The 23,094-nt window shown below is 37.6% G+C and overlaps 1 protein-coding gene across 11 annotated transcripts in view; it reads left to right on the forward strand.

Annotated features, from left to right (window-relative positions):
• Positions 1–23,094, forward strand: part of si:dkey-178k16.1 (band 4.1-like protein 1) — a 52,945-nt gene that overhangs the window by 24,875 nt on the left and 4,976 nt on the right. For 3 of the 11 annotated variants that reach the window (XM_043225065.1, XM_043225058.1, XM_043225059.1), the window contains exons 2-18: positions 181–248; positions 417–581; positions 6,425–6,529; positions 9,134–9,176; positions 9,264–9,339; positions 10,620–10,838; positions 11,378–11,465; positions 12,116–12,280; positions 13,304–13,401; positions 14,429–14,604; positions 15,285–15,481; positions 15,947–15,985; positions 17,493–17,528; positions 18,045–18,197; positions 18,844–20,076; positions 21,930–22,319; positions 22,715–22,960. In XM_043225065.1, the coding sequence (XP_043081000.1) occupies positions 198–248; positions 417–581; positions 6,425–6,529; positions 9,134–9,176; positions 9,264–9,339; positions 10,620–10,838; positions 11,378–11,465; positions 12,116–12,280; positions 13,304–13,401; positions 14,429–14,604; positions 15,285–15,481; positions 15,947–15,985; positions 17,493–17,528; positions 18,045–18,197; positions 18,844–20,076; positions 21,930–22,319; positions 22,715–22,960 (3,480 nt within the window). In that variant the 5' untranslated portion in view covers positions 181–197. Of the gene's footprint in view, positions 1–180; positions 249–416; positions 582–6,424; positions 6,530–9,133; positions 9,177–9,263; positions 9,340–10,619; positions 10,839–11,377; positions 11,466–12,115; positions 12,281–13,303; positions 13,402–14,428; positions 14,605–15,284; positions 15,482–15,946; positions 15,986–17,492; positions 17,529–18,044; positions 18,198–18,843; positions 20,077–21,258; positions 21,310–21,929; positions 22,320–22,714; positions 22,961–23,094 lie in introns of all 11 variants that reach the window. The other 8 variants (XM_043225061.1, XM_043225060.1, XM_043225062.1 and 5 more) reach the window with 8 other exon arrangements.

Here is a 23,094-nt window from a genome sequence, read left to right on the forward strand (position 1 = left end):
TGATTTAACTGTTGCTCGAAACCCTTATTCTATGGAATGTAAAAAGCGATTTAAGAGACATAAAAGCAGCACCGATATGTTGCTAGCAGTCAGATATAGGGTTTATTAGACCTGTAAAGAAATGAATATGAAGAAAGTTGGATCTGTTTAATGAGTTTGCGCAAATCTTTATTTCTTTAGGACTGCAAGTGATTGCTATGTCAGAGAAAAGTTCAGCCGTAAAGAACACAGCAGACGGAGGTTTTACGGTAAGCCTAAGATCTATAATTTATTAAATATTATGCCTTATAAAATGTTGACTATGCCATGCTTTTTAGCATTTGAAATATATTCATGAGACATTCTTTCATGCATTGCTTTTGAACACTTCACCATTTCAGAGCTTTTTTTTTAAAACTTTGATCACTTCTATTCAGGATCACGATTCAAAGATGTCGGATGAGCACAGAGACACGGATGATTCGTCTGAGAAAACACCTAGTAGGATGTCCAGGTCCCCGCAGAAATCCTCCAAAAGACCAAAGACGGTACCTGTGAAAGTCATGCTGCTGGATGGATCTGCCTATGAGACCGGGGTGGAGGTACAGTAGATGCTGGCGTGTGCTGAAACTAATTTGTGTTGTTCTGTAGAAACATGGTGCCAGACCTCTAGGGCTCTCAGGTTTTCACATACTGTTCTCCAGTAGTGCTGCATTCCATTGTCAAGTCAAGCACATCTCTGTCGACTGATTTAACAGCTGAATTATGTAGTGGGGCTGAAGAATTCTATAATAAATACTGTATAATGTTATATACACAGTTTTCACTGGGTCGGTAATCTGTGGTGCAAGAGACACACTTGTGCAACTTTTTTACCTTTTTCTGAGAGTGTTTTTATTAAAAAATGACAGACTCTTTTATCAAAAAATTCTGAAAAATTAGCATGATTACCAAAAAAGCATAATAACAAGAAATGTTTCTTGAGCAGAAAATCTGCATATTAGAATAATTTCTGAAGGATCTTGTGACACTGAAGCCTGTGTCTGTCTGCAAATCCAACTTTACGTAACAGGAGTAAATATAATGTTAAAATGTATTCAAATAGAGAACAGTTATTTTAAATTGTAACAATATTTCACAATATTTCTGCTTTTACTAGATATTTTACCAAATAAATTGTGCCTTAGTGAGCATGAGATATTTCTTTCAAAAACATAAAAAATCTTATTGATCCAAAACATTTGTACTGTAATTAAAAATGAGATATTTATATATAATTATCCTTTATTTATCAATTACAATGACATATTTGCAATGATGCATTCACTTAACATTGCGTTTTTTTATTATAAGAAATGATAAGAATAATTTAGAAGTACTCCCCTTTATATTATAAAACTTCAAAATCTATTTTAACATTTTTTAAATTTAATCATTAGCAATAATTTGCATCAAAACGGCAATAATATATATATATATATATATATATATATATATATATATATATATATATATATATATATATATATATATATATATATATTATTTTATTTATTTTTTTAACTTATTTTGAAAAGAGAAACTTTTACATATTGTAGATTCATTACACGTACAGTAAACTTTCATGGATGTTGTACGGATGGAAGTTGTACAGATAATATTAATATTCACTAAATTATTTTTAAACAGAGTTGCACAGGGACACTTATTTGGTGATACAAACAGAAAAAAAAAAGATTCGTAGAAATGAATCAAACATCCTAACTCTCTTTACTTTCGCTACTGAGATTTAAATTAGAGGCGCTAAGAAAAATGTCTCAGTTTTAGCAATTATACTCAAGTGAGCATGTGCGAAACCTTAATTTTAAAGGTGTTGGGTATTTTTCCTGCAACTCTAATATCAAAAGTACATCGCAAATATATAATGCATTTTATGGTGCTAAACACATACAGCCAAAACCTAAATTGAGACCATACTAAACTATTACATTTGGCACATACAAACAAGCAGCTTTACAGTAAGAATATGCACAGATGTTCCCAAATTCTGTCGAAACAAAAAATCCCAATGATGTTCCTGTGATCCCCGGACCCTTATTGGAATTTCACAGCCCGGCTCTGCAGCTTCAGGTTGCCTGCCGCAGTGCTTCTGGGAATTACAGCACATGAGATATGAATGCTGGTGTGGGCTGATGGGGTGGGGGTGTTCATTGATAGGTGAAAAGCCCTCCCACACTACTAGCTCTCTGGGGATCTCCGCATACTGCACTGAGATCAGTGGCACGTCTGCCCATGTGCCCCAGGGGTCTGCCGGCTGATGGATTTCCAGGGTGTTTTCAGACTTGGCTCTCCTCTGGGGTGATATCCGTGGCTCTCTGGTAGCTTCTCCCGTCCGTTTGCCATTACTGATGCTGCAACACCTACTGAGAGAGACAGACCGTCCAATCTAAAGGTCAAAGGCCGCCTATACTTCCAGTCTTCTACGCTTGGCTGAAGGGTAGGAGGATGGGAAATCTATAATGGTGACATGTTAGTGGTCCCATGGAGTAAATAATACTACAGCCCTTTGGAGGAGGGTTTTCCAGGCTTGTGTGTTTGTCACCTTTGGCTAAAGTTAGCGCAGATTTAAAACATTTGTTCGTTTACTCACCCCCAGCTCTGCTCCGGACTCGTTTCGAATCCGTGTGACTTTATTTCCTCCACATAACACCAAAGAGGTATAATAAATCTTTTTAATAAATCTAAACTCTTTTCCATACAAAAAAAAAAGGATTCATACTTGCCAAGCTCCAAAAAGACAAACAGAACAAATGGATTTCTGCTTATGTGCCAAAATATAGGATAATCATGACACTGTTTTAATAGTTTTTAATATTTTGAGATACATATATTTTTTTAATTGATATGTCTTCATCTTTCTTTCAGTTTTAGTTTAATGCAAAGTAAGTTTAAAAGAAAATAAATAAAAATGGCAAATGCTAACTTTTATTTAAATTTCATTAAACAAATATTTTAGTTAGCAAACATTTTTATGGTTTTATTTTTAGTTTAATTAATATAATGTTATATTGTAAGAAAACGACTAATTACTAGCCATAAGGAACAGAATCTAAATCAACACACTGTTAGGTTTAAAAAACAATTTTTCTGCTTTGATTTTTGCTTTGCTTTTCAGTTATTTGTAGGCTATTTGCTTCTTATTAATTTTGTTTATTTGTGCTTAATTGTAAAACATAGTCATTGTGAATTATTAATGAAAAACCTGAAGCAATTTTTACTTAATTAAAACAACTCTAAAGCTACAGTGCTTGCCATTTTGCAAGTATAAGTATAGTTCAAGAATGACATCTTTTATCCTCGATTTATTTCAATCCTGTATGACTTTCATTCTTTGGAACATAAAAGAAGACATTTCACAATGACCACCGAATCTGCCTATACATTTCTAAAAACAGCATATAAAAGATATGCTAAAAAATGTATCATACCTTTGATACATTTGATCAAAGAAAAAAGAAAAAAAAGAAGAGATCTAAAAATTAGTCTGCATCATTGATCATTTTAGTCTTTTATTTTAAAAATGTACAAAAATTTTATGTTGGAGAAAAAAAACCTTTAAAATCAGAAGGAAATCTCATTATGTCAATGTTTTTGTCAAAAATTAATAATGCTCTTTCATTAAATATTTTTGTTTGTTCTAGATTTTATTTTCTTGAAACATACTGTTTAATACGGTTTTAGTTTTTCTGACCCCAACACTCAACTACAAAAAAAAAAAGTCACCACCTGGATTTAACTAGGTGCTATGATCTGGGGTTGCTCCAGTTAGTCGGGTCTAGGTTCAGCTACGTTTTGTGTCCAAAGAATGAGGTCAGCTGATTACCTGAATACACTGCGTGGCCAGGCTATTCCATCAATGGATTTTTTTCTTCCCTGATGGCACGGGCATTTTCCAAGATGAAAATGCCAGGATTCATCGGGCTCAAATTGTGAAAGAGTGGTTCAGGGGACATGAACATCATTTTCACACATGGATTGGCCCCCAGAGAGTCCACACCTTTGAGAATCGGGGATGTGAGATGAGACTTTGTGCAGCAGTCCGACTCTCCCATCATCAGTACAAGATCTTGGTGAAAAATTAATACAACTCTGGATGGGAATAAATGTTGTGACATCGCAGAAGCTCATCAAAACTATGCCACGGCGAATACGTGCCGCAATCAACACTAAAAGTGGAGACTTTTTGAACAATCTTTTACTCAGAAATACATTTCTTTTTTTCATTCTTTTGTGATGAATGACTACGGGAAATTAGCCTTTGTGTTTTCTTATATTTATCTCATAATTTTCTTCTTATTTCAGATTGGATTTTAGATATTCAAACATTTGAATTAAATATCAAATAGACTTTTCACAGGCTTCATTGTTCATATATACCAAGGGTATGAATAATTTTGAGCGCAATAGGAAAGACGTTTTCGTTGAGCTTAGGTGAACTGTCCCTTTAAATATCAGGAGCCTTATTTATAAAACATGCGCACACTTTTGATTTTAAAGTGTGTGTATGTAAAAACGATCTTTGGCGTGGAAAATGCTTAGCGTCATGTCAGGGTCTGAGCAGACGTACAAACTTGTCAGAGTATTGCAGGTTTTTGAAAATGTAAGCTGTTCGCCGCTCTGAATTATGAGGACTGGTGATAATTTAAATGTTAATGACATTAATTAGGAGTCGTTTACAAAGCAGAGAGCTGAAACCATTCATTTGCGTGCGAGTTCAAGATCACTTGTGATTCATAGAGTTCACCTCTGAAAAAGATTTTCCGGTCATATGCTCATTTTAATCTAACGTGTATCTGAGAAATGATCGTAAGATCAAATTTAGGATAGTTTCTGCTAAACATTTCATAAATGAGGCCCCTGATGCTGGAACAATTGCTTATTCTTGAGTCAAAGAGAGATCTCTCTGTGAACATTTCATTAATTCTTTTGCGTCACATCATTAATATATACAAATTTTCGCCTAGATAAACAGAGCAGAGCACTTCTCATTACAAGCAAGCTGTGAACATACTGTACTATTTAAAAATCACAAATGGCAGCAGGTACATTACCATTGTTAGTCGGAACTCAAAGCACACTTCTGCACCCGGGGGTCTTTCAAAATAATCCCTCGAAGTTCATTATGTTAGGCTAAAAACTATGAAATTGTCTTTACATACAAATATAATGTGCTGGTGTAATTGAGGGCCTCCCTGGATAACTTAAGAAGCCTTTTTATGGTAGCACACCCACTCTCTCTTTCTCTCTCCCTCTTTAAAAAACCTTGTGCTTCAGCCATGAGAGGCCAGGGAAGCGACACACACACATAAAACCTCACCACTTCTGTTGCCATGGAAACAGCTGCGCTGTATCCCTGTCGCCGCGGGAAACGGGCTCCCTGGGCGGCGAGTGCTCAGTGTTTCTGTAGAAAGGCAAAGCCAGAGCTGGTGTCTCAAGCGTGTTGCATATGCCACTCTATTGTGCAGAATGACAGGGTGTGGTCAGAAAGACACACAGATGCTTAGCCTTGACTGAAGAGTATGTGAAAATAGGGGAGATTGAGGTTTTGTAGAAACTGCACAAAAGTGTCCATTTATTGAGTATTCGTTGAAGAATTTCACGTGAAAAAAGGGCAGATCATTTTATCACTTTAGTTTTTTATCTTGAAGGCTGTAATCTAAACAAATTTATGTTTTATATATTATCTTCCAGCTCTTTATATAAAGTTGGATGTAGAAGTCATTTATACATCTAAATTGCTTGAATGATTCTTTTGTCTAAAATTGAAGCTGCACTGTCACTTAGTACACTCGCATTAAGCGATTTATATTTCACATCAAATCTCTGTCTTGATTACTTCTATCATCATATTATCGTCCATCTCTTATATGCTGAACTCGACTCTAAGGCACCAAGATATTAAGCTATTACAAACATCAACATCATGATTTTTTTTGTAAAGCTGCTTTATAACAGTGTGTATTGGGGGAAATTTGACTTGACTTGATTTACATGCTAATGTTCACCTCATCATTGACCCAGCAAATGGATGGAAACTAAACGGATAATTTACTACATTATAACATAAAATCTTACTTGTTCACAGCATATCTAGGGACTTTCAGCCTCCTTAACATTTACAATGTTGCATGTAATCAGCATCTTAGTGGTTTAACATGAGCCTGGCCAGCTAATATGATGTTGAATTGTGTCTTAAAATCATAAAAACAGCTTTGCATTACATGACGGAAACCCAGGTATCCTCATATTCTCAAGGGAATGGTATCGTGTCCCACTGAAGGGATTACAGACTTTGATTAAAGTCAGAAGGGGGCATTTTCTGCAATGACAAACACTGAATCAATCTCTTTTCTCTTGTGCTCTTTCTCTGTACTTGTTCATCTAGAAGCTCTGTAAAGGACAGACGTTACTGGATATGGTGTGCGAACATCTCAACCTCTTGGAGAAGGACTACTTTGGCCTGACCTTCAGTGACACGGAGAGCCAAAAGGTCAGCGTTCACCTCTTATGTCCTCCCATTGTACTAATTCTCTTAAATAATTTGCTGTAATTGCTTTAACATAACCAAAAAGGAAAAGGAGCGCTAGATGAGAATATAACATAAATAGTCTTTTAATCTTCTACACATGAAATAAACAATATAGTTGCAGGCAGGAAACAAAACCACACATATTAAAGATGACGATCGGACCAACTGAACGGAAACAAACTGGACTTAAATACACAAAGTAAACTACTAAATTAATGAGACACACCATAAGTCCAAAGATGTGACAATAGCACTTTATTGCCATAAACCCAAAGCACTTTATGATCATTTCGGGGGAGGTCACCTGGAAATAATGCTAGCAGCATCAAGAAAACTATTAAGAAAAATATCAAATATGTTAGCAAAGTGCTAAAACATGCTAGCAACTTGTTTAAGCATTTTAAATCAGGCTGGTAACATTTCAAAACAGCAAAATTGTAAAAATGTTCACGTTAGCAAAACCTTAACATGCTAAAACATGCAAAATGTCATGTTTGCTAAATATTAACATGTGTTAATTAAAAATATTAATGTGCTGAAACATATTAGCAACATGATAAAACGTGCTAGCAACATGTCAAAACTTTACAGAAACATGTTAACAATATTTAAAATAACCGTAAAACATGCTAGCGGAATGGTAAAGCACATTAGTGTTAAAACATGTTAACAGCATAAAATATGTTAGATTGTAGCAATTTGTAAAAACAAGATAGCAACAGGATTAAACATGCTAGCAAATGGTTAATCATGCTATGTGCTAGAAATGTGCGGAAACATGTTAGCATCATGCTAAATCATGCCAGAAATATGCTAGGAACATGCTAAAATATGTTAGCAACAAGTTAGCAACAAGTTGACCCTTGCAAAAATGAATCATCGTTTTATTATAGTAAAACTGTGGTAACCATGTTTGTGTGTGTGTATGTGTACTGTTCAACTACAGATACTGTTTTACTACAGATACTATGGATAAAGTAGTTAGAGATAAAGAAGCATGGTTAATTTGTGGTGACCTTGGTTTAACTATAGTACCTACTGTATATGGTTTGTTTGTAGTAATGGTTAATTTTCTAAATACATGTTATCGACATGTAGCTAAAATATATGATATCAAAATAACCTTCTATATATACAGAGAAAAGTTTGTTAAACTACTTTTTCACATCTTCAGATGTAAAGCCTTTTAAACTACTTTATACCTTTAAGCCAACAGACAAATGGAAAGTGGAGAGTAGACCTCGGACATCTTTAGATTTCAGCAGCATAGAGAAACATTGGAAGACCCAAATCGTTTTTATGGGGTTTATGCTTCAAAATAGCAAAACAATGTGTCTGTGGTACTTGTAACTGATTCCAGGTATCCCGAGAGGAAAGGAAATATAATTTATTTGATTCCATTTTCTGAATCTGAACAAAACAGAGCAAAACGTGTGTTCAACTTCCATCCAAATGAAGACGAAAAACATTCATTTTCTGGTTGTCATACACTCATTATATTACAATTTTCATCTGCTCAAGCAGAACGTTAAAACTAGAGACACGTTTGTGAGTCCATGCGTATGTGCAAACCTAAATGTAGTCTTCCGTTTTCTTCATTTGTAGGAAACAGGTTTGTTGCTCGGTTAACAAGAGCGTCCTTTTGTTGCCCATCTATTCCCATGCACTACCACAACCTCTCTATATAAAAATACACATAATTGGGGTGTGATAATGGGGCTCTGAGTCCTTGTGACAGGGACAGTTAGAGGTAGGTTTGACTGATGGAAATGCTCTGAGGATCTCCCCAGTCCTAGTTTAGACATAAGGGCCGTGCTTGCACCACCACAGCTTTCCCAGTCTAGTTCCACTTAGCTCTTTTTCCCAGCTGAGGCTCCTTTGCCTGCTGCTATGATCAGCGGGATTGTTCCCGGGCCAACAAATCGGATCACACTGCAGTTTGAAAGGTGAACGATTTCCGTTTGAAAACCACATGTGTCAAGCACAGGAAGTGAGACCTGCGGAGAGCTCAAGGTTTGTTAGAAACACTTGTAAAGACAGTAACAGATCCAGAAACAGAATTGGGCCATTTTTCGAACGTAATGGAGAAGATTAATGTTAAAGTATGAAGACGTTTGAAAGCCGGGTGGGCAGATAAAAATAACCAGGCTTTCAGTGGAAATATCTATGGTTTGACTTGTCTGTACAGCAAAGGAAAGCGATTTCTGAGACAATTTCACTCCCGGTCCTATATTTTACATGTATCAGTGGTCATTTATGAAAGCTGGTACTGTGAGATGTGAATAAAGCAGAGCTTTTCATCTCCTCTGGACCGAGGTGAGCTGGCATTAAACGTTTTTCGTGTGTCACCAGGCTTTGGGTGACCTTACTGGTGAGCGGTGTGCCGGAGATGACATTTATCTACTCTTTTAGTGCTCCTGTGGCTGCAGAATATTAATGCACTGACCATTTTACAGAATATGTATGAGGTGATTGCTCCTGCCGTGGAGGGGACAGTGCTGAAACTGCGGCATTTGCTTATCAATGTGTCCTGGCTGATAGAGGATTTTTTGTTCTCTCTTTCAGAATTGGCTGGATCCTTCAAAGGAAATCAAGAAACAAATCCGCGGTAAGTGTTGGAAAATAAGATACTACAGCTTTGTAACCTTGCTTGCTTGAATCTGATGAAAGTGAGTTGGTGTCTGATTGTTTTTAGTGGGTCCATGGCATTTCTCCTTTGCTGTCAAATTCTATCCTCCCGATCCGTCTCAGCTGATTGAAGACATCACACGGTGAGTGCGTTGTTCAAACGTGTTAAACTGAAATGTGTAATTTCTGTGCCACTACCATCACCAGACATAAGTGCAAAAACAAAGACTGCGTACAAATAAGTTGGTCAGACAGCTTTACTGTCTGGCATTGGTCAGCAAACCAAATGAATGAATGCTATTGGTCGAGCCAGTGTTGCCATGCCGGCTGGTCATGATGTTTCGATAGTGAAACTATTTGAGGAAATGGAACCAGCCAATGACATATGAACCAGATGACATATGCTTGTCATCTGCGTATTATAGTTGATGGTGGCCATTGAGTTTCATAGAATGGAAAAAATTCCATCAATTGATCGATTATTAATTAATTTATATTTAAAATATCTGAAACAGAAAAAAATTAATTTAGGTTTGGAACAACATTAGGATGAGTAAATGGTTTTGGGTGAATTAAATTCAAATAAATTTGATTCCATTCATCCCTAAATAGGACAAGGCATTTTGAGAAACAATGGGTTATCCTTTATAACAATTGAATAATTATAATTAATAGCAATAACAATAAAAATGTAATTTGTTAACATGTCATGTATTAACAAAAACAAACAATGAACATTGCATTTATTACTCTATTTATTAGCCTTTGTTAATGTTAGTTAATGAAAATACAGTTGTTCATTATTTATTCATGTTAGTTCATGAATAATTTTAATTTAAATAAAACTTGTGATTTTAATAATGCATTAGTAAATGCTGAAATTAACATTTACCTAAGATTAATACATGCTGAAGACGTATTGTTCAATTTTAGTTCATGTTCATCGATGTTAATAACTAATGCTAACTAATGAAATTAGTTAAAAAAGTTTAAATATTTCATTCATATTTCATTTCCACGGTTATGTATGGTTTATACATATTACTTATTAGACTTGCAAAACTAAAACACATTAATCACTTAGCACTTTTGTTATATACAAAATATAGTGCTACTTGTTAACTAATGCTACATGCACAACCACATTATACATGTTATAACTCATTGTGTCTTTCTTTATTACTTATATGCTCCGTATTCTATATGTGGTCTGTGGGTCTAAAATCCGAACTGTACAATCCAAGTACATTACAACTTTAACCATATGTTGCTTCACATTGATTTTCTATTAGTACAACATGGACATGTTGCATTAAAACAACCTTCAAAAGCCTCGGTCATGTAGTGATTAATCCAAATTAAAAATGTTAGATACATATTGTAATTTAAGTGTAATTTAAATTGATTTACTATGGATGGGCAGGTATTACCTGTGTCTGCAGCTGAGGGAGGACATACTGTCAGGTCGTTTGCCCTGCTCGTTCGTCACTCATGCTCTGCTGGGCTCGTACGCCGTTCAGGCTGAGCTGGGAGACTATGACCCAGAGGAACACGGGCCAGACTACATCAGCGAGTTCCGCTTCGCCCCTAATCAGACCCGTGAGCTGGAGGAGAGGGTGATGGAGCTGCACCGCACCTACAGGTGAGACCAGCTGACCTGCATGGAGAGCAGCGATTACCAGAGCTGTCAATTAATTAAGACTTTTAGTCATATTAATTACATGATATGCTGATTAATTAAATGGATCCTAATTTATCAGAGTTTGCCGAGCAAGCCCCACAAATTAAGATAACCTAAATTCATTACATTATTATGACAGAAGATAAAAGCTTTGAGTAGACTTTAGAATCTTTATATGTTAATGTATTTTTTTTTGTATCCTGACCCAGTTCAGTCAGTATTTGAAGTCTGGGCGCAAATTACCATATTTAAATTTTTCTTATGGTAAGAAAAAAGCATAATTTACTTACAGATCATGGGGCATGATTAATTGCACTTATGTTTTAGCACTTAATAATAATAAATATACACAAAATATTTAATGACACCACCTTCCCAGACTGAACTGATAGCTCTAGTAATTACAGATACTGATACAAGCGGTACAACAATCAAATATTGTGCAACGTATGTTTTTAAACAAACGATTTATTTATTCTCAAATTATTATTTGTTATCAGGGGCATGAGTCCTGCAGAGGCTGAAATCAACTTCCTGGAGAACGCCAAGAAACTCTCCATGTATGGCGTTGATCTCCATCACGCTAAGGTATGATACTGTAATTTTTTTCACTGTTAGCATAGAAGTGTCTGCGTCGTACATGGAATATTATGAACTGTATGTTTGGTTAACAGATAATTCTAGTCCTTCTCAGTGGCTTAGGAGATGAGGCTTTGAGTCTGTATAAATGTCAACAAGCTGAAATAGAGATAACGTAATCTTGTTACTGATTTCATAAAACTGGTTTAGAAAAAGGTATTGTTCAGGAACCGGTATTGAACTTAAGGTTATTGGTATCAATATTGAAAATTTTTAAATGATACCAAGCCCTAAAAACAACAAAATAAATTTTATTACCAAGTAACATATGAATTTGCACCAAATTGCCTTACATTTTGATTGGACACACTCCCTTTGCAAATGCGAAGATACTTAAAAATAAATAAAATAAAATAAAAATAAATAAAATAAAAAGTTACTATGCATGATTATACAGCTTATTTGTATTTAATTTTTTGGATTCAACAATGTTTTCCCTGCTGTGCACAACCCTATTAGAATAGACCTGTGATCCAATTATGGAGTTTTGCAGACTCAAACCCCCCAGGATAAAAAACTAGAATCCACCCTGGTTTGAAAGTGAAAATGTGACTGAAAACCTGAGCATCCGAATGTGTCTGTGTGTGTGTGTTTTAAAGGACTCTGAAGGCATTGACATCATGCTGGGGGTGTGTGCCAGTGGCCTGTTGATCTACAGAGACCGGCTGCGTATCAACCGATTCGCCTGGCCCAAGATCCTCAAAATATCTTACAAGAGAAGCAACTTCTACATCAAAATCCGACCTGGAGAGGTAGAGAAAAAGGTCTTTTGAGATTTTCCAGGTTTTTCTTGTTAGATTTCGCTCGTAGATGCATGTTAAAGCATTAGCTAGATAAGGACGCAGCACTGAGACTAATGCTGTGGGCGAGAAAATGGGCGGATAATCTACATGATGTGGTTTTATTAGAAAAGAATGAGATGTTTTTTCGAGTATTAAAAATCACTATTCAGGCTTTCAAATTATCCAGTGCTCTGAAGACTGATGTAGGTGTTCTTCCAATGTTTCGCACAAAGAACCGAAATATTTTTAAGCGCATTTCTAATTACGCCACTTAAAAAAATGCCTTTAATTACGTCTCAACAAACACTAGTTATATTGTTTGAGGTTCTGCTGTTTAGTGGTTGTTAGCTTGCTGAGTGCTGAAAAGATGAGGGTTTTAAAACATTAGGCTGAGCTGTGAAAATTTTTTGCCTAGTGGGCACAGAGACAGAGAGAAGCAGAAAATGAGTCGAGATGAGGTGAGGAGAGAATTCAATCGGGAGAGAGGGAAGAAAGCAAGCAAAATAAGTTGCAGAGGTCTTTATTAAGAGTTAAGGATTCTGCAGTCTGCATTTATGGGGTTATTTCTTTGATTTTCCTCTCACAATGGGATTCTCGTCTTTGTTTAGCACAAAAGCACGGCGTTTCTTTGACTCTGCCCGTTATGTGCGAGGGTCAGATACGACTGTTTATCAATATCTCAGTGCCTTTATTCGAGATGCTTCACTGTTCTGCATCTCATCAACACAACAGGCTCCATTCTGTGGACTTTGAGCTTTTGGATATTAAAATTTGCTCTCATTCTTATGCAGTTTCTCCGCAGCCTTCTTTAGAAATTCTGGTTACGTTCTGTTTGGATAAATGAAGGCATGCAGAATTGTGCCCTGTCGGTTGATTTGAGCTGGAGCAGCACACAGATTTTACACCTCGTCAAATCTCCTGTCAAGTAACACGTTACCACTCTGCTTTCCCTTCACACCCCCCACCTCCTCCCCATCACATGCCCACACTCCCCTGCACCCCCAGTACGAGCAGTTTGAGAGCACCATTGGCTTCAAGCTGCCCAACCACCGTGCCTCTAAGCGCTTGTGGAAGGTCTGCATTGAACATCACACATTTTTCAGGTAGGCACTCGCCGTCCTACAACTCCTGCCACAAAACAGGGCACAGTCTTTTTTAATGTGAGAATGCAGGTGTTTCGGTCTTGTTTGTAGGGGATCTAGTTTTGTCTTTAAGTTTCTAGTTTTGATTCCAACTCTGTTCATAGAGGGGGATGCAGGTTTGACATCAGAACCCAGTCTGGTTTGTTTTTTGGTTCTTTCAAGATTTTCTTATGGGGTTTATAATGTTTTTATAAGTAAATAAAGCCTGAGGTAACTAGAAAAGACAGGTAAGAGTGTGAGTGTGTGCAGTTATATTGTAGAATAAACAAACTATCATCAATTTATCGTCAAGTTATATTTATTACAGGCTTTATTTTACTCATAAATTGAAAAACTAAATTTTTAAAACCAAAGGCAAATCTTGAGGGATGAAATGGTTCTGACAGCTTATCTCAGCTTCTTTTAAAAAGCGCTTTATACATTCTACTAACATTAAATAACTTTGCAACTACATTTCAACAAGCAGTCATTAGAGTTTTACTAACCCTAAACAGTTAGTAGACATGTAGCTGCAAATGATGAGAATTATTTGAAATGTAGTAACAAAGTTACTTAAAGTTAGTAGAATGTCTAAAGTGGACTATCAAAATAAAGTGCAACCAAAAGTGCTGACAGACTTCACCTGGGCTTCAAGGAACACGCCGCTTTTTTTCCCAACTGCCCTGGAGTTAAGCTGTTGAGTTTTACCTTTTACAAGTGCAATGATATTACACAGTGCCTGAAAATGCTGGGGACTATTTTCATGAGCTGCTTAATATCATTGCGCCTGCTACGACCATGGTACAGCAGAGCTACAGCTAAAAGTGTTACATTCAGACTTGGGTGTCGGCTGAATGTATTCAAAAACTGTAAAACTCAACTGTTTAATTCTAGAGGAGTTGGAAAATGAGCCTATTTTCAAAAAAGAGGCATGTTCCTTTAATTTTTTCTCTTTCTGTTACATCTGATCACATTTTCTTGCATCATTTCTGTTTTTTCTCTCCTGCAGGTTGGTCTCTCCCGAGCCTCCTCCCAAAGGTTTTCTTGTGATTGGCTCAAAGTTCCGCTACAGTGGGCGGACCCAAGCCCAGACTCGCCAGGCTAGTGCTTTGATTGACAGGCCAGCTCCTCAATTTGAACGATCGATTAGCAGGAGGTACCTGCTGTCCCGCAGCATAGATGGAGGTAAGTACTGTAGTATATCAACACATTTAATGCTTAAATCATAGTTCAGTTAGCACCTCTGTACAAGTTTTGATTTACAAATATGCAAACCTATATAATGTAAATTGTTATATTTTTAAAGCGTGACTCCAAAAACTAAAAGCTTTCTCATGTTAATATTCTCAGATCAGAACGCTACAAAGGGGAAATTAATGCACGCTTTTCATTACAAATTATAAACAGCGAAGCACTGAATTGAAAAATAAACATTAATTGCGGAGCATCGCAAGGTTTGATCAGTCTCCTTTTTGCTTCAATAACAGCAGCACTCAAACTGCATGAACTACACATATTTGATAATGATCCAAACAACATCTCTAGGGCTTCGTTGAAAGAATAGCATGGAAAAGAAACACACACAAAATACTTTATATATTATATATTTCTCAATTCTAGACTGGTCTTCAGGTTTAATCACATTTACCGTTCTTTTGTGAACTTTCACATCCACATTATTGAGAGTTTCGTCTGAGAGTGAATAGTTGGTCAAGTCAGTTACAAATGTACTTTTGTCAATTACAGTGATAATACTTTTTACAGAGCCCAATGAATCTAATTCAGACTTTCATTTTAAGGGAAACAGTGAAGGAATTAGTTACTACAACTTACCCTACATGATCTGTTTCTTCTCTTTCTCTCAGAGTCTGCTTTAGGGGACACTATGGACCGACTCTCCCAGCACACCTCCAGCGAGCCTGTGCCTAGTCTTCCCAGAGATGAGCTGGACCAGGACTACCTGGAGCCCAGTCTGGATCAGGACCTGGACCAAGATCATGAACAAGATGAAGACCAACGACTTGAAAGTGACTCCACTCCATCTAAGACTGTGGAGCTCAAGGTTCTGTGCACACAACAGAGCTTAGTGTCTGCTTCTTCATTTAGTTTTCTAATACGTAATCTATGGAAAAGGAGCAGGTTTAGGTTCATACCTTCTTTGCGTTATGGGTGGCAATTGGAAACTATTCTCCTGAGAAGATTTAAGTAGTTTTAACTAGAATTCCAATCCCATTGTTTAACAAACACTCCCCTTGCTGTTCCTTCTGATTAAAAAATGTCTCTCACTCCAAAACCTTTTCCCTTTTCTTTTTTGCACCTGACTTATTCTTAAATATATATCTATGCCCTGCCTGTTTTGTTGACGCTCTTCTGAATCTAACTTTCCAACCACTCTAAAAATCTCACCTTCCTCTCCCTGTTTGCTAATTTCCTCAATTTAATTCAGATTCAGCACAGTTCTTCATGCTTCTAACCCTTCACTGCTGTCCTCTAACTATCACTTCTTTCTTCATCTTCTCGCGGACAGAGGGAGGAGGCAGGCTCTCCTGTAGACTCTAAGACGGAGGTATTTTTAGTGTGATTTATCTATATGTGTGTCTAATTGTCTGTCTGTCATTGTCTCAATTGCACTCTAAATCGGCATACTGCTAGCATGGCTTTAGAGTGCCTCGAAAAAATAGCAACGTGATTGCTGTGTTGTTAGGCACATGGCAGATCATGTAATTTTCCAGCCTTCTTGGCTTTTCTCGAAATCCAGATGAGACCATTGTTCATAGCTGTATTGTGAGTATTTAAAGGAGAACTATGTTAGATAATGTACTTTGATTGGCTTTGTTTTTTTGTCCCGCTTAACTCAATATGAAATCACTGCTGGTACTGTATTTCCTTAATATACATTCCTGGTCTTATTGTGTGCGCTTCGTGCACATTATCCCAAAAAATGCTATGTCAAAATATAAAATGTATCTTCATCTGGTTCATTACTTTCCTTTTTATAACCCAAGCTGTACTAGTGCAGAAAATAGCTATTTAGGCCTTGTTTTAGAATACTGTTATACGGAAAGGAATAGACGCTTTTAAAAAACTTACCAGTAGTTAATGTAATAATGCAAGCATTATATTAAGATTAATAGGTTATAGCTGTAATAATTAGTAACAAACAACAAGAAACATCATCTCCACAATCCAATGAATATCCTGTTTCATTCACAAATATACAGAACATAACAGATTTAAAAAGTTTTTAATTGCCATTTCATGTTGAATATACTGGGTCTTATTCACTAACTATATGTACACAGGGAAAAATTGTGTTTTATATAATATTAGAAACAAATTAAGTAACTGTACAAAGTATCATTGTATTATAGTTGCATACAGTGAAAAACCTGATTTAAGTTGAAAATATTTATGTGCGTAGGCACCTGTTGTGAATGTGGCTGAAATTTTGCACTTTTTGTGAACATAAAAGTACAAAATTAGTAGTGAATCAGACCCAATTTTTCCATCTGTTTTCATAAATCGAAGGATTACAGTACAAACTTTATTAAGTAGGGAGGAGCTCAGGGACATTCTTCAGAAACAGAGCTGATGTTTTGCCATACTGCCAGATTAATCTTGTCTTACCACCATGTTGACTTAGACTACTTGCAGAACAGCCCATGTATTGATTTCTGCTGGAAAAGTTTTTCAGGGATTAAGTATGTCATTGGTGTATCGTTTATCCATGCTCACAGATAATTTCCAGTACATGCACGTCATAAGACATGTATGATAAAAAGAAAGCTCAGGGGATTTGTGTCACTGAATCTGATACAGTATGCCATGTTGCGCAATGTGAATAAGACAACTCTAAACCTGCGTATTTGAGGCAGTGACACAACCTCTTTCACTCTCTGTACTTCCATGGCTGACATCAACGTCTGTATGAGAGTTCCTCTCTCTGTTTGGCTGCCTGCTTTATGAATTCAACCATGCTCTGCCTCTCTGTCTCCACTACCTCACTTTGCCTCTGCCTCCGTTCCTTGGCTTGCACCACCATCCCCCTCCCCTCCACCACCCCTTTATCCCAGTCGGACCAGGACTTGGCCCCACGTCCTAAACAGGAGGTACTATTTCTCATCGATCAACTGCCTGAGCTGTCACTCTCTGTAACAACACGTGTTGCAGTTTCTTTCTTTCTGTAATTGTTTTCTAGAGGAAGTAACAGAAAACTGAGCCAAGATGGCAGTTCATCTGACACCTGTTACCAACACCAGCATGTTTCATGTTTTATGTGCTGCTTTGTTGTCTTAAATGTTGATGATGCAGTGATTCATAAAGAAGAGGGCTCAAATAATATAGACAGATGTTTGTCACGATCTGTAGGCATTACAGTATTCATTGTACACGGCATGTTGAGTATTAGTATTTTACTTATACTAGTTTATTAGAGTTTTTTATTATTTCAACATGCTTATTAAATAACAGATCATGCGCGCCTGATATTTGCATTTGTGTACTTATGATGTACTTACCACGGTTAGATAAACATTTGTAAACAGCTGTGCTGGTCTCCAGAAAGCCCTCACTTAAGTAATTGCTGAAGGTAAGTGGTTCTACCGATTGACCTATTTGTTTTATAGCAGTTCCTGGATAAACCAGAGGATGTGTTGCAGAAACATCAAGCCAGCATCAATGAGCTGAAAAGAGCGCTGAGAGAGCCCAACAGCAAACTGGTCCACAGAGAGAAACGTCTCTCTGGAGCCTCGTCTGGTAGCACTCCGGAGAAAAAATCTGTGAGTAATTGGTACCTGCAAGGAATTGTATTGTGCGGTGCCTTTTTAAAAAGCAAAATGCTATATAATTAGTGTTATTTTGGTCTGATACTGCTTTTAGATTCCTGTCAAGGATTATTCAGATTTATGTCAGCACCGGTCTCGGATTTAGTGTGCCGAATGCTTGATTCGATATTCATGCACTCTTTTTTTTATGTGACTAATCTCTCTTTAAGTGGATGCTGTTGAACCATTTCATGTCATGCCTCTGGTCAAGTGCTAGCAGCAATTTTGATCTTTAATAGAATCTGGCTGGAGTGGTTTATTTGAACACAGCATGAATACATTTTCTTTAATTAGTGTCGTAAAGACAATGATATTGCTCAATAATAAACGCAAATGGCATTTTAAGTACTTATGTACATGAATGTCTCCCTTTTGTTTAACTTCAAAACATCCATCCAACCTTGTACATATTGTACAAATATTGTACAAATTCAACTTGATAACATGAATTTTTCCTCCTCAGATCAATAAATTGTTATCTTGCGTCATAATTTTCTTTTTTCCAGATTCATACTGCAAATATATACGCTATACAAATTAGAGTAGAGGGTGTTGTTGGCACTGACAGGCCATTGAAACTGTTCACTCTATTGATATATAGGCCTCAGAGGATTCCCTATTGATTGAGAAGCAAGATGGTTGTCAAAGAGACCTGCCCCTCAGTAAAAAAGATGAAAAGAGCAGGAGTCCTAGAGTAGCTTCATTAGCCACTGGATTCAACAGAGAGACAGAAGACAAAATGAGAGGGAAAATCTTCACCACACACAGTGACATAAGAGAAAAACAAAGTGTAGCAAAAAGGACCACAACAGAAACCATCCTATCACCAGAGAAGCCCCTGAGAAATCGTGCTAAAAGCCCTGCTTTAAGGTACAACCATTTCCAGGGCGCCAGTTCTTTGGAGGAGAAAGCCTATGATAATGGGCACCCTCAGGACAGATGTTTGTCAGAGAATGTCATTCATACAAACGGATGCGATGAATATGCAACAGAGAGACTCTGGGGTGATAAAAAGTATATGGGGGTAACCAGTAGAGAAGACAACAACTTGGCAAGGTATGTAGAGAGAAGCTTCGGAGAGGCTTCTCCCAATGCAGCCATGGACAAATATATGAGAGATCGATATAATGAAAGCCGGTGGGAGAGGCAATCCTGTGAAACAGAATCAGAAAACACCAGAGCAACTTTACAGAAGCAAACATCTAAACCGGATACAAGGGGTAAAGGCTCAACAATCCAGAGACATGATTCTACTGCAAGTGACACATCACAATCTGAGGTGAAACGAATTGTTCCACTAAAGCCTGAGAGGTCAAAGAAGTTGAAAGGCAATAAAGGAGCCAAGCTGCAAGGACAACCGAGTGAGAAAAGCATTTCAGGATCATTTGATGAAAGTGAAGGGACCAAGTCTAAGGAGGAGCGAGTAGGCTTTGAGAATGCCCTGGACAGCTTTTTTCAGCCCAGAAATTCTGCAGCTTTAGAAAACACTGGAACTTTTGCCAAGCAAGACTGGGAGGGTAATTGTCACAATAGGGAAGTCAGAGAATATAGCTGTCAGTCTCTCCAAGACAGGCCTCAATTAAGGGATCTCAAGAACAATGCAGACCACAGACTTAGTTTCGAACAAGATCAGTTTCTTTTTGAAGATCCATTGTTTATGTTTGACTTTCCCACCAATTCAACATTTCCAGCGTTTGACCAGATTCCCCCTTTATACCCACCTGTAAAATCTCAGAGGGCAAGAGATACACGTACCAAACCTATCACCAAAAGCGATTCTGGCAACAGTCTTCACAAGAGCTCCACAATGGAATCTTCCAAGAGGAAACCAGTGGTAACAACTGCTTGATAATCTGCTTGTCACTCACAGGAACTAAAGCATCGCATGAAACGGCATATCCATATCTATAGTTTTGCATAATGCACATGCCAGTAAACATAAGCAACCTGTTTCTGAGGAGAGTTAAGTAGAAGAGTCAGTTTTTAGTATAATCGTAGGATTGGCTGATAGAAGTATGACGTACTATACCTGCTGTCTTATTGGATAAGGACTTGCCACTTCCTTTTCCTCTCCTTCCTCTGCACAGCTCAACATCTGCTTGCGCATTTGAGAAACACTTAGGATCTTCCACATAATTTCCATTGCTTAAGCTTCAGGCTTCCGTTCCACTAACTTTCCACCTGATGCGCGGTCTTTCCTTCCAACATTCTTTCTCTTGTTCCCTCTTACCAGGCATGTAGGGAATGGTTGTTGCAAGGAATCAAAGGCCTGTGCACCATATTGTTATGCTAAAATGCCATTTTTGCAAACAAAAGGGCTTCTGCAAGACTTTCAAAAATGGCCATGGTATTGTTCATAAGAAGGGCTCTGAAAGTTGATTTAACAAGGAACGGTTTTAGCTGTCATTTAGAATATAATATACCCAGCTTCATTATTCAGGGTTTAGAATTTGCTCTTTGACTTGGCTGGAGAAAAAAAAAATTGGTAAAAATTGATTACACAACAAAGCGCAGGGAAACCTTGAGGGCTTTCACTTTTTTATGCAAAAGCCCACTGAGCTGCAATTTCAGGAGACACCAGCTGTTGTCAACACAGATAGTACTGTATATCACTAAACTTTGAAACCAAAAGAAATTAATAAAACAACAACAACAACAAAAAAAGAAAGTTGGACTTTAAGAGCCTGAGGAATAACCACGCAAAAATGATGTCTAATATAGATATAATGCTCTGATTGATTAAAGGCTCTTTAGTGGCACTTAGTGCAAAATTGCACCCAGCTGCCATAATATATTTTAACTTTCAATTGTTGTGGTGCAATATGCTGTACGCTCTAGTTCACACTGTTGAAGACTTTTTGTCTACATTTGTATCTGTGTCAGTCAGTGTATTCAGTCAGTTATATAAATGTCTGGTTGTTGGTTTAGAGCCTAGTCTGGGCTCCTTCCCTGTTATCTCAAATTTCAGTGCACTAACTTTGCATTGCTCTTCCTATTATTTCATCTCATATTCCAGGAGCCCCTTTCCACTCCAGCAATTCATGCGGAGCCTCAGGAGGAAGCCCAGGTGCCTCATTTTTCCACTCATCTTAGCTACTGCTACCTCCTTGCTAACCAAAAGCTTTGACTTTCATATTTTTGTACACATAAGCACTTATATTTGCCTTCTGTCTTCTGCTCCCATCATCACAGCATGAAGTAATTGCATGATCCAAACCATCCTACACAACAATCCTACACAGAAATGTCATTGAATGCATCCACCACATGCATTGATTCTTTGGCACAGTTTAGGAAGTTGCCACACTTAGTATGAATTTAACATGAAGTTGGCTAAATAATGGCTATAAACACTGAAATTGTTGTGGAGGATTAATATATGAACTAAACACACAAACTTGCAGTACTCTACCCTTGGGTGAAAGTTTATTGGTATATTATTGAAGCAGATTTTCCTCAGAGACATGTAACACTTCTGACATTTTAGTTAGTCTTTTCAGTTGAACTAACCCCTGCATCCCTACTAGATTCTTTAACCATCAGTCACCACAATGTTGTCTCATTCTTGTCTTGTGAAGAAGATGTAACATCCATTACACTGCCTTGTTTTACCTGTTTGTCAGTCAACATTTGCTTATGTAGCATAGCTGGTTCCTTGCACCAAGACCTATTTTTCTGCTTCTTCAGAGAGAGCCCTGGGAGAGACGTTTAGGATCGGTGTCAGAAGATGATCCCGACCCAGACACGCTATACCTGAAGGAGACTCACCTGGGCATTGAGCGCAAATGCTCAAGTATCACTGTTAGCTCAACGTCCAGCTTGGAGGCTGAGGTGGACTTCACTGTGCTCATGGACTTCCAAACGGGTATTGAGGAATTTTCTAGAGGCATGACTGAGCTGGGGGAGAAAGACTTCTCACCTGAGTTTGGCCTCTCTGACCGTCCCACCCATCCAGCCTTTATATTGGGAGCAGATCCTATCTACCTTCCAGAGGAGAGACCTGTAGAAGTACCAAGGCCCGTAGAGAAACCAAAGCCTGTTGTAGAACAGAGGCCACCGGAGGAACGTAAACCAGAGGTAGACGAGTGTCCTATCTCTTTCAGCAAAGTGACTGGCTCACTCAATCACTGGTCAGAGTAAATGTATAAATGTGCTGATGGATGCAGTCACATCCCATTTTTTCTCACATTCTACAGGGCATCAGAGCAAAGCATGAAATTACATTGGAATTTGAGTTCATGATTGATGCTAATTCCATTCCATTTGATGCTGCCCTCCATAGTTCAGTCAGTCAGTTCAGGTTTGGTTTCTTTTGATTTCAGAATTTTGTTATGTTTTTCATTGCTTCTTATTCTTTTCTTTTGAACCATGACTCACCGTATGCTGCCAAGTTCGTTTGATTGGCACTGTGTTTGGTAAATCTCATGATCATTCCCAGGTTTCAACTTAATCTGTTTCATTTCTTTCCCAAGCCTTTTGTACCTAAGAAAGCTCCTCGGTCAGTAAAAGCTGCCCAAGCCCTGAGGAAAGACTCTACAGAGCAAGCTAATACTCAGTCGATGAGACGGGAGAGCTCCGAGTCACCCCCAATCCATCCTCTCAGCAGAGAGAGCAGTGAAATCATTGCCTCCCAAGCTCTGAGGAAGACTGAGGTCAAGATCGAGACACAACCCAACGGCTCAGAGGTCACCACGACCATAATGGAGATTGCAGACCCGGTAAAGACCTTGTAGCTCATCTTATGTACTTTACTGGTGATATGTCACTGTACAATAGGTTAGAGGAACATGCTCTTAAGACTGTAATTGTGTCAATTATCATCAGTTATATAAGTGAGAGTAATTACATCCTT

This window comes from Puntigrus tetrazona, chromosome 23 (assembly GCF_018831695.1).
Source record: "Puntigrus tetrazona isolate hp1 chromosome 23, ASM1883169v1, whole genome shotgun sequence".
Lineage (NCBI taxonomy): Eukaryota > Metazoa > Chordata > Actinopteri > Cypriniformes > Cyprinidae > Puntigrus > Puntigrus tetrazona.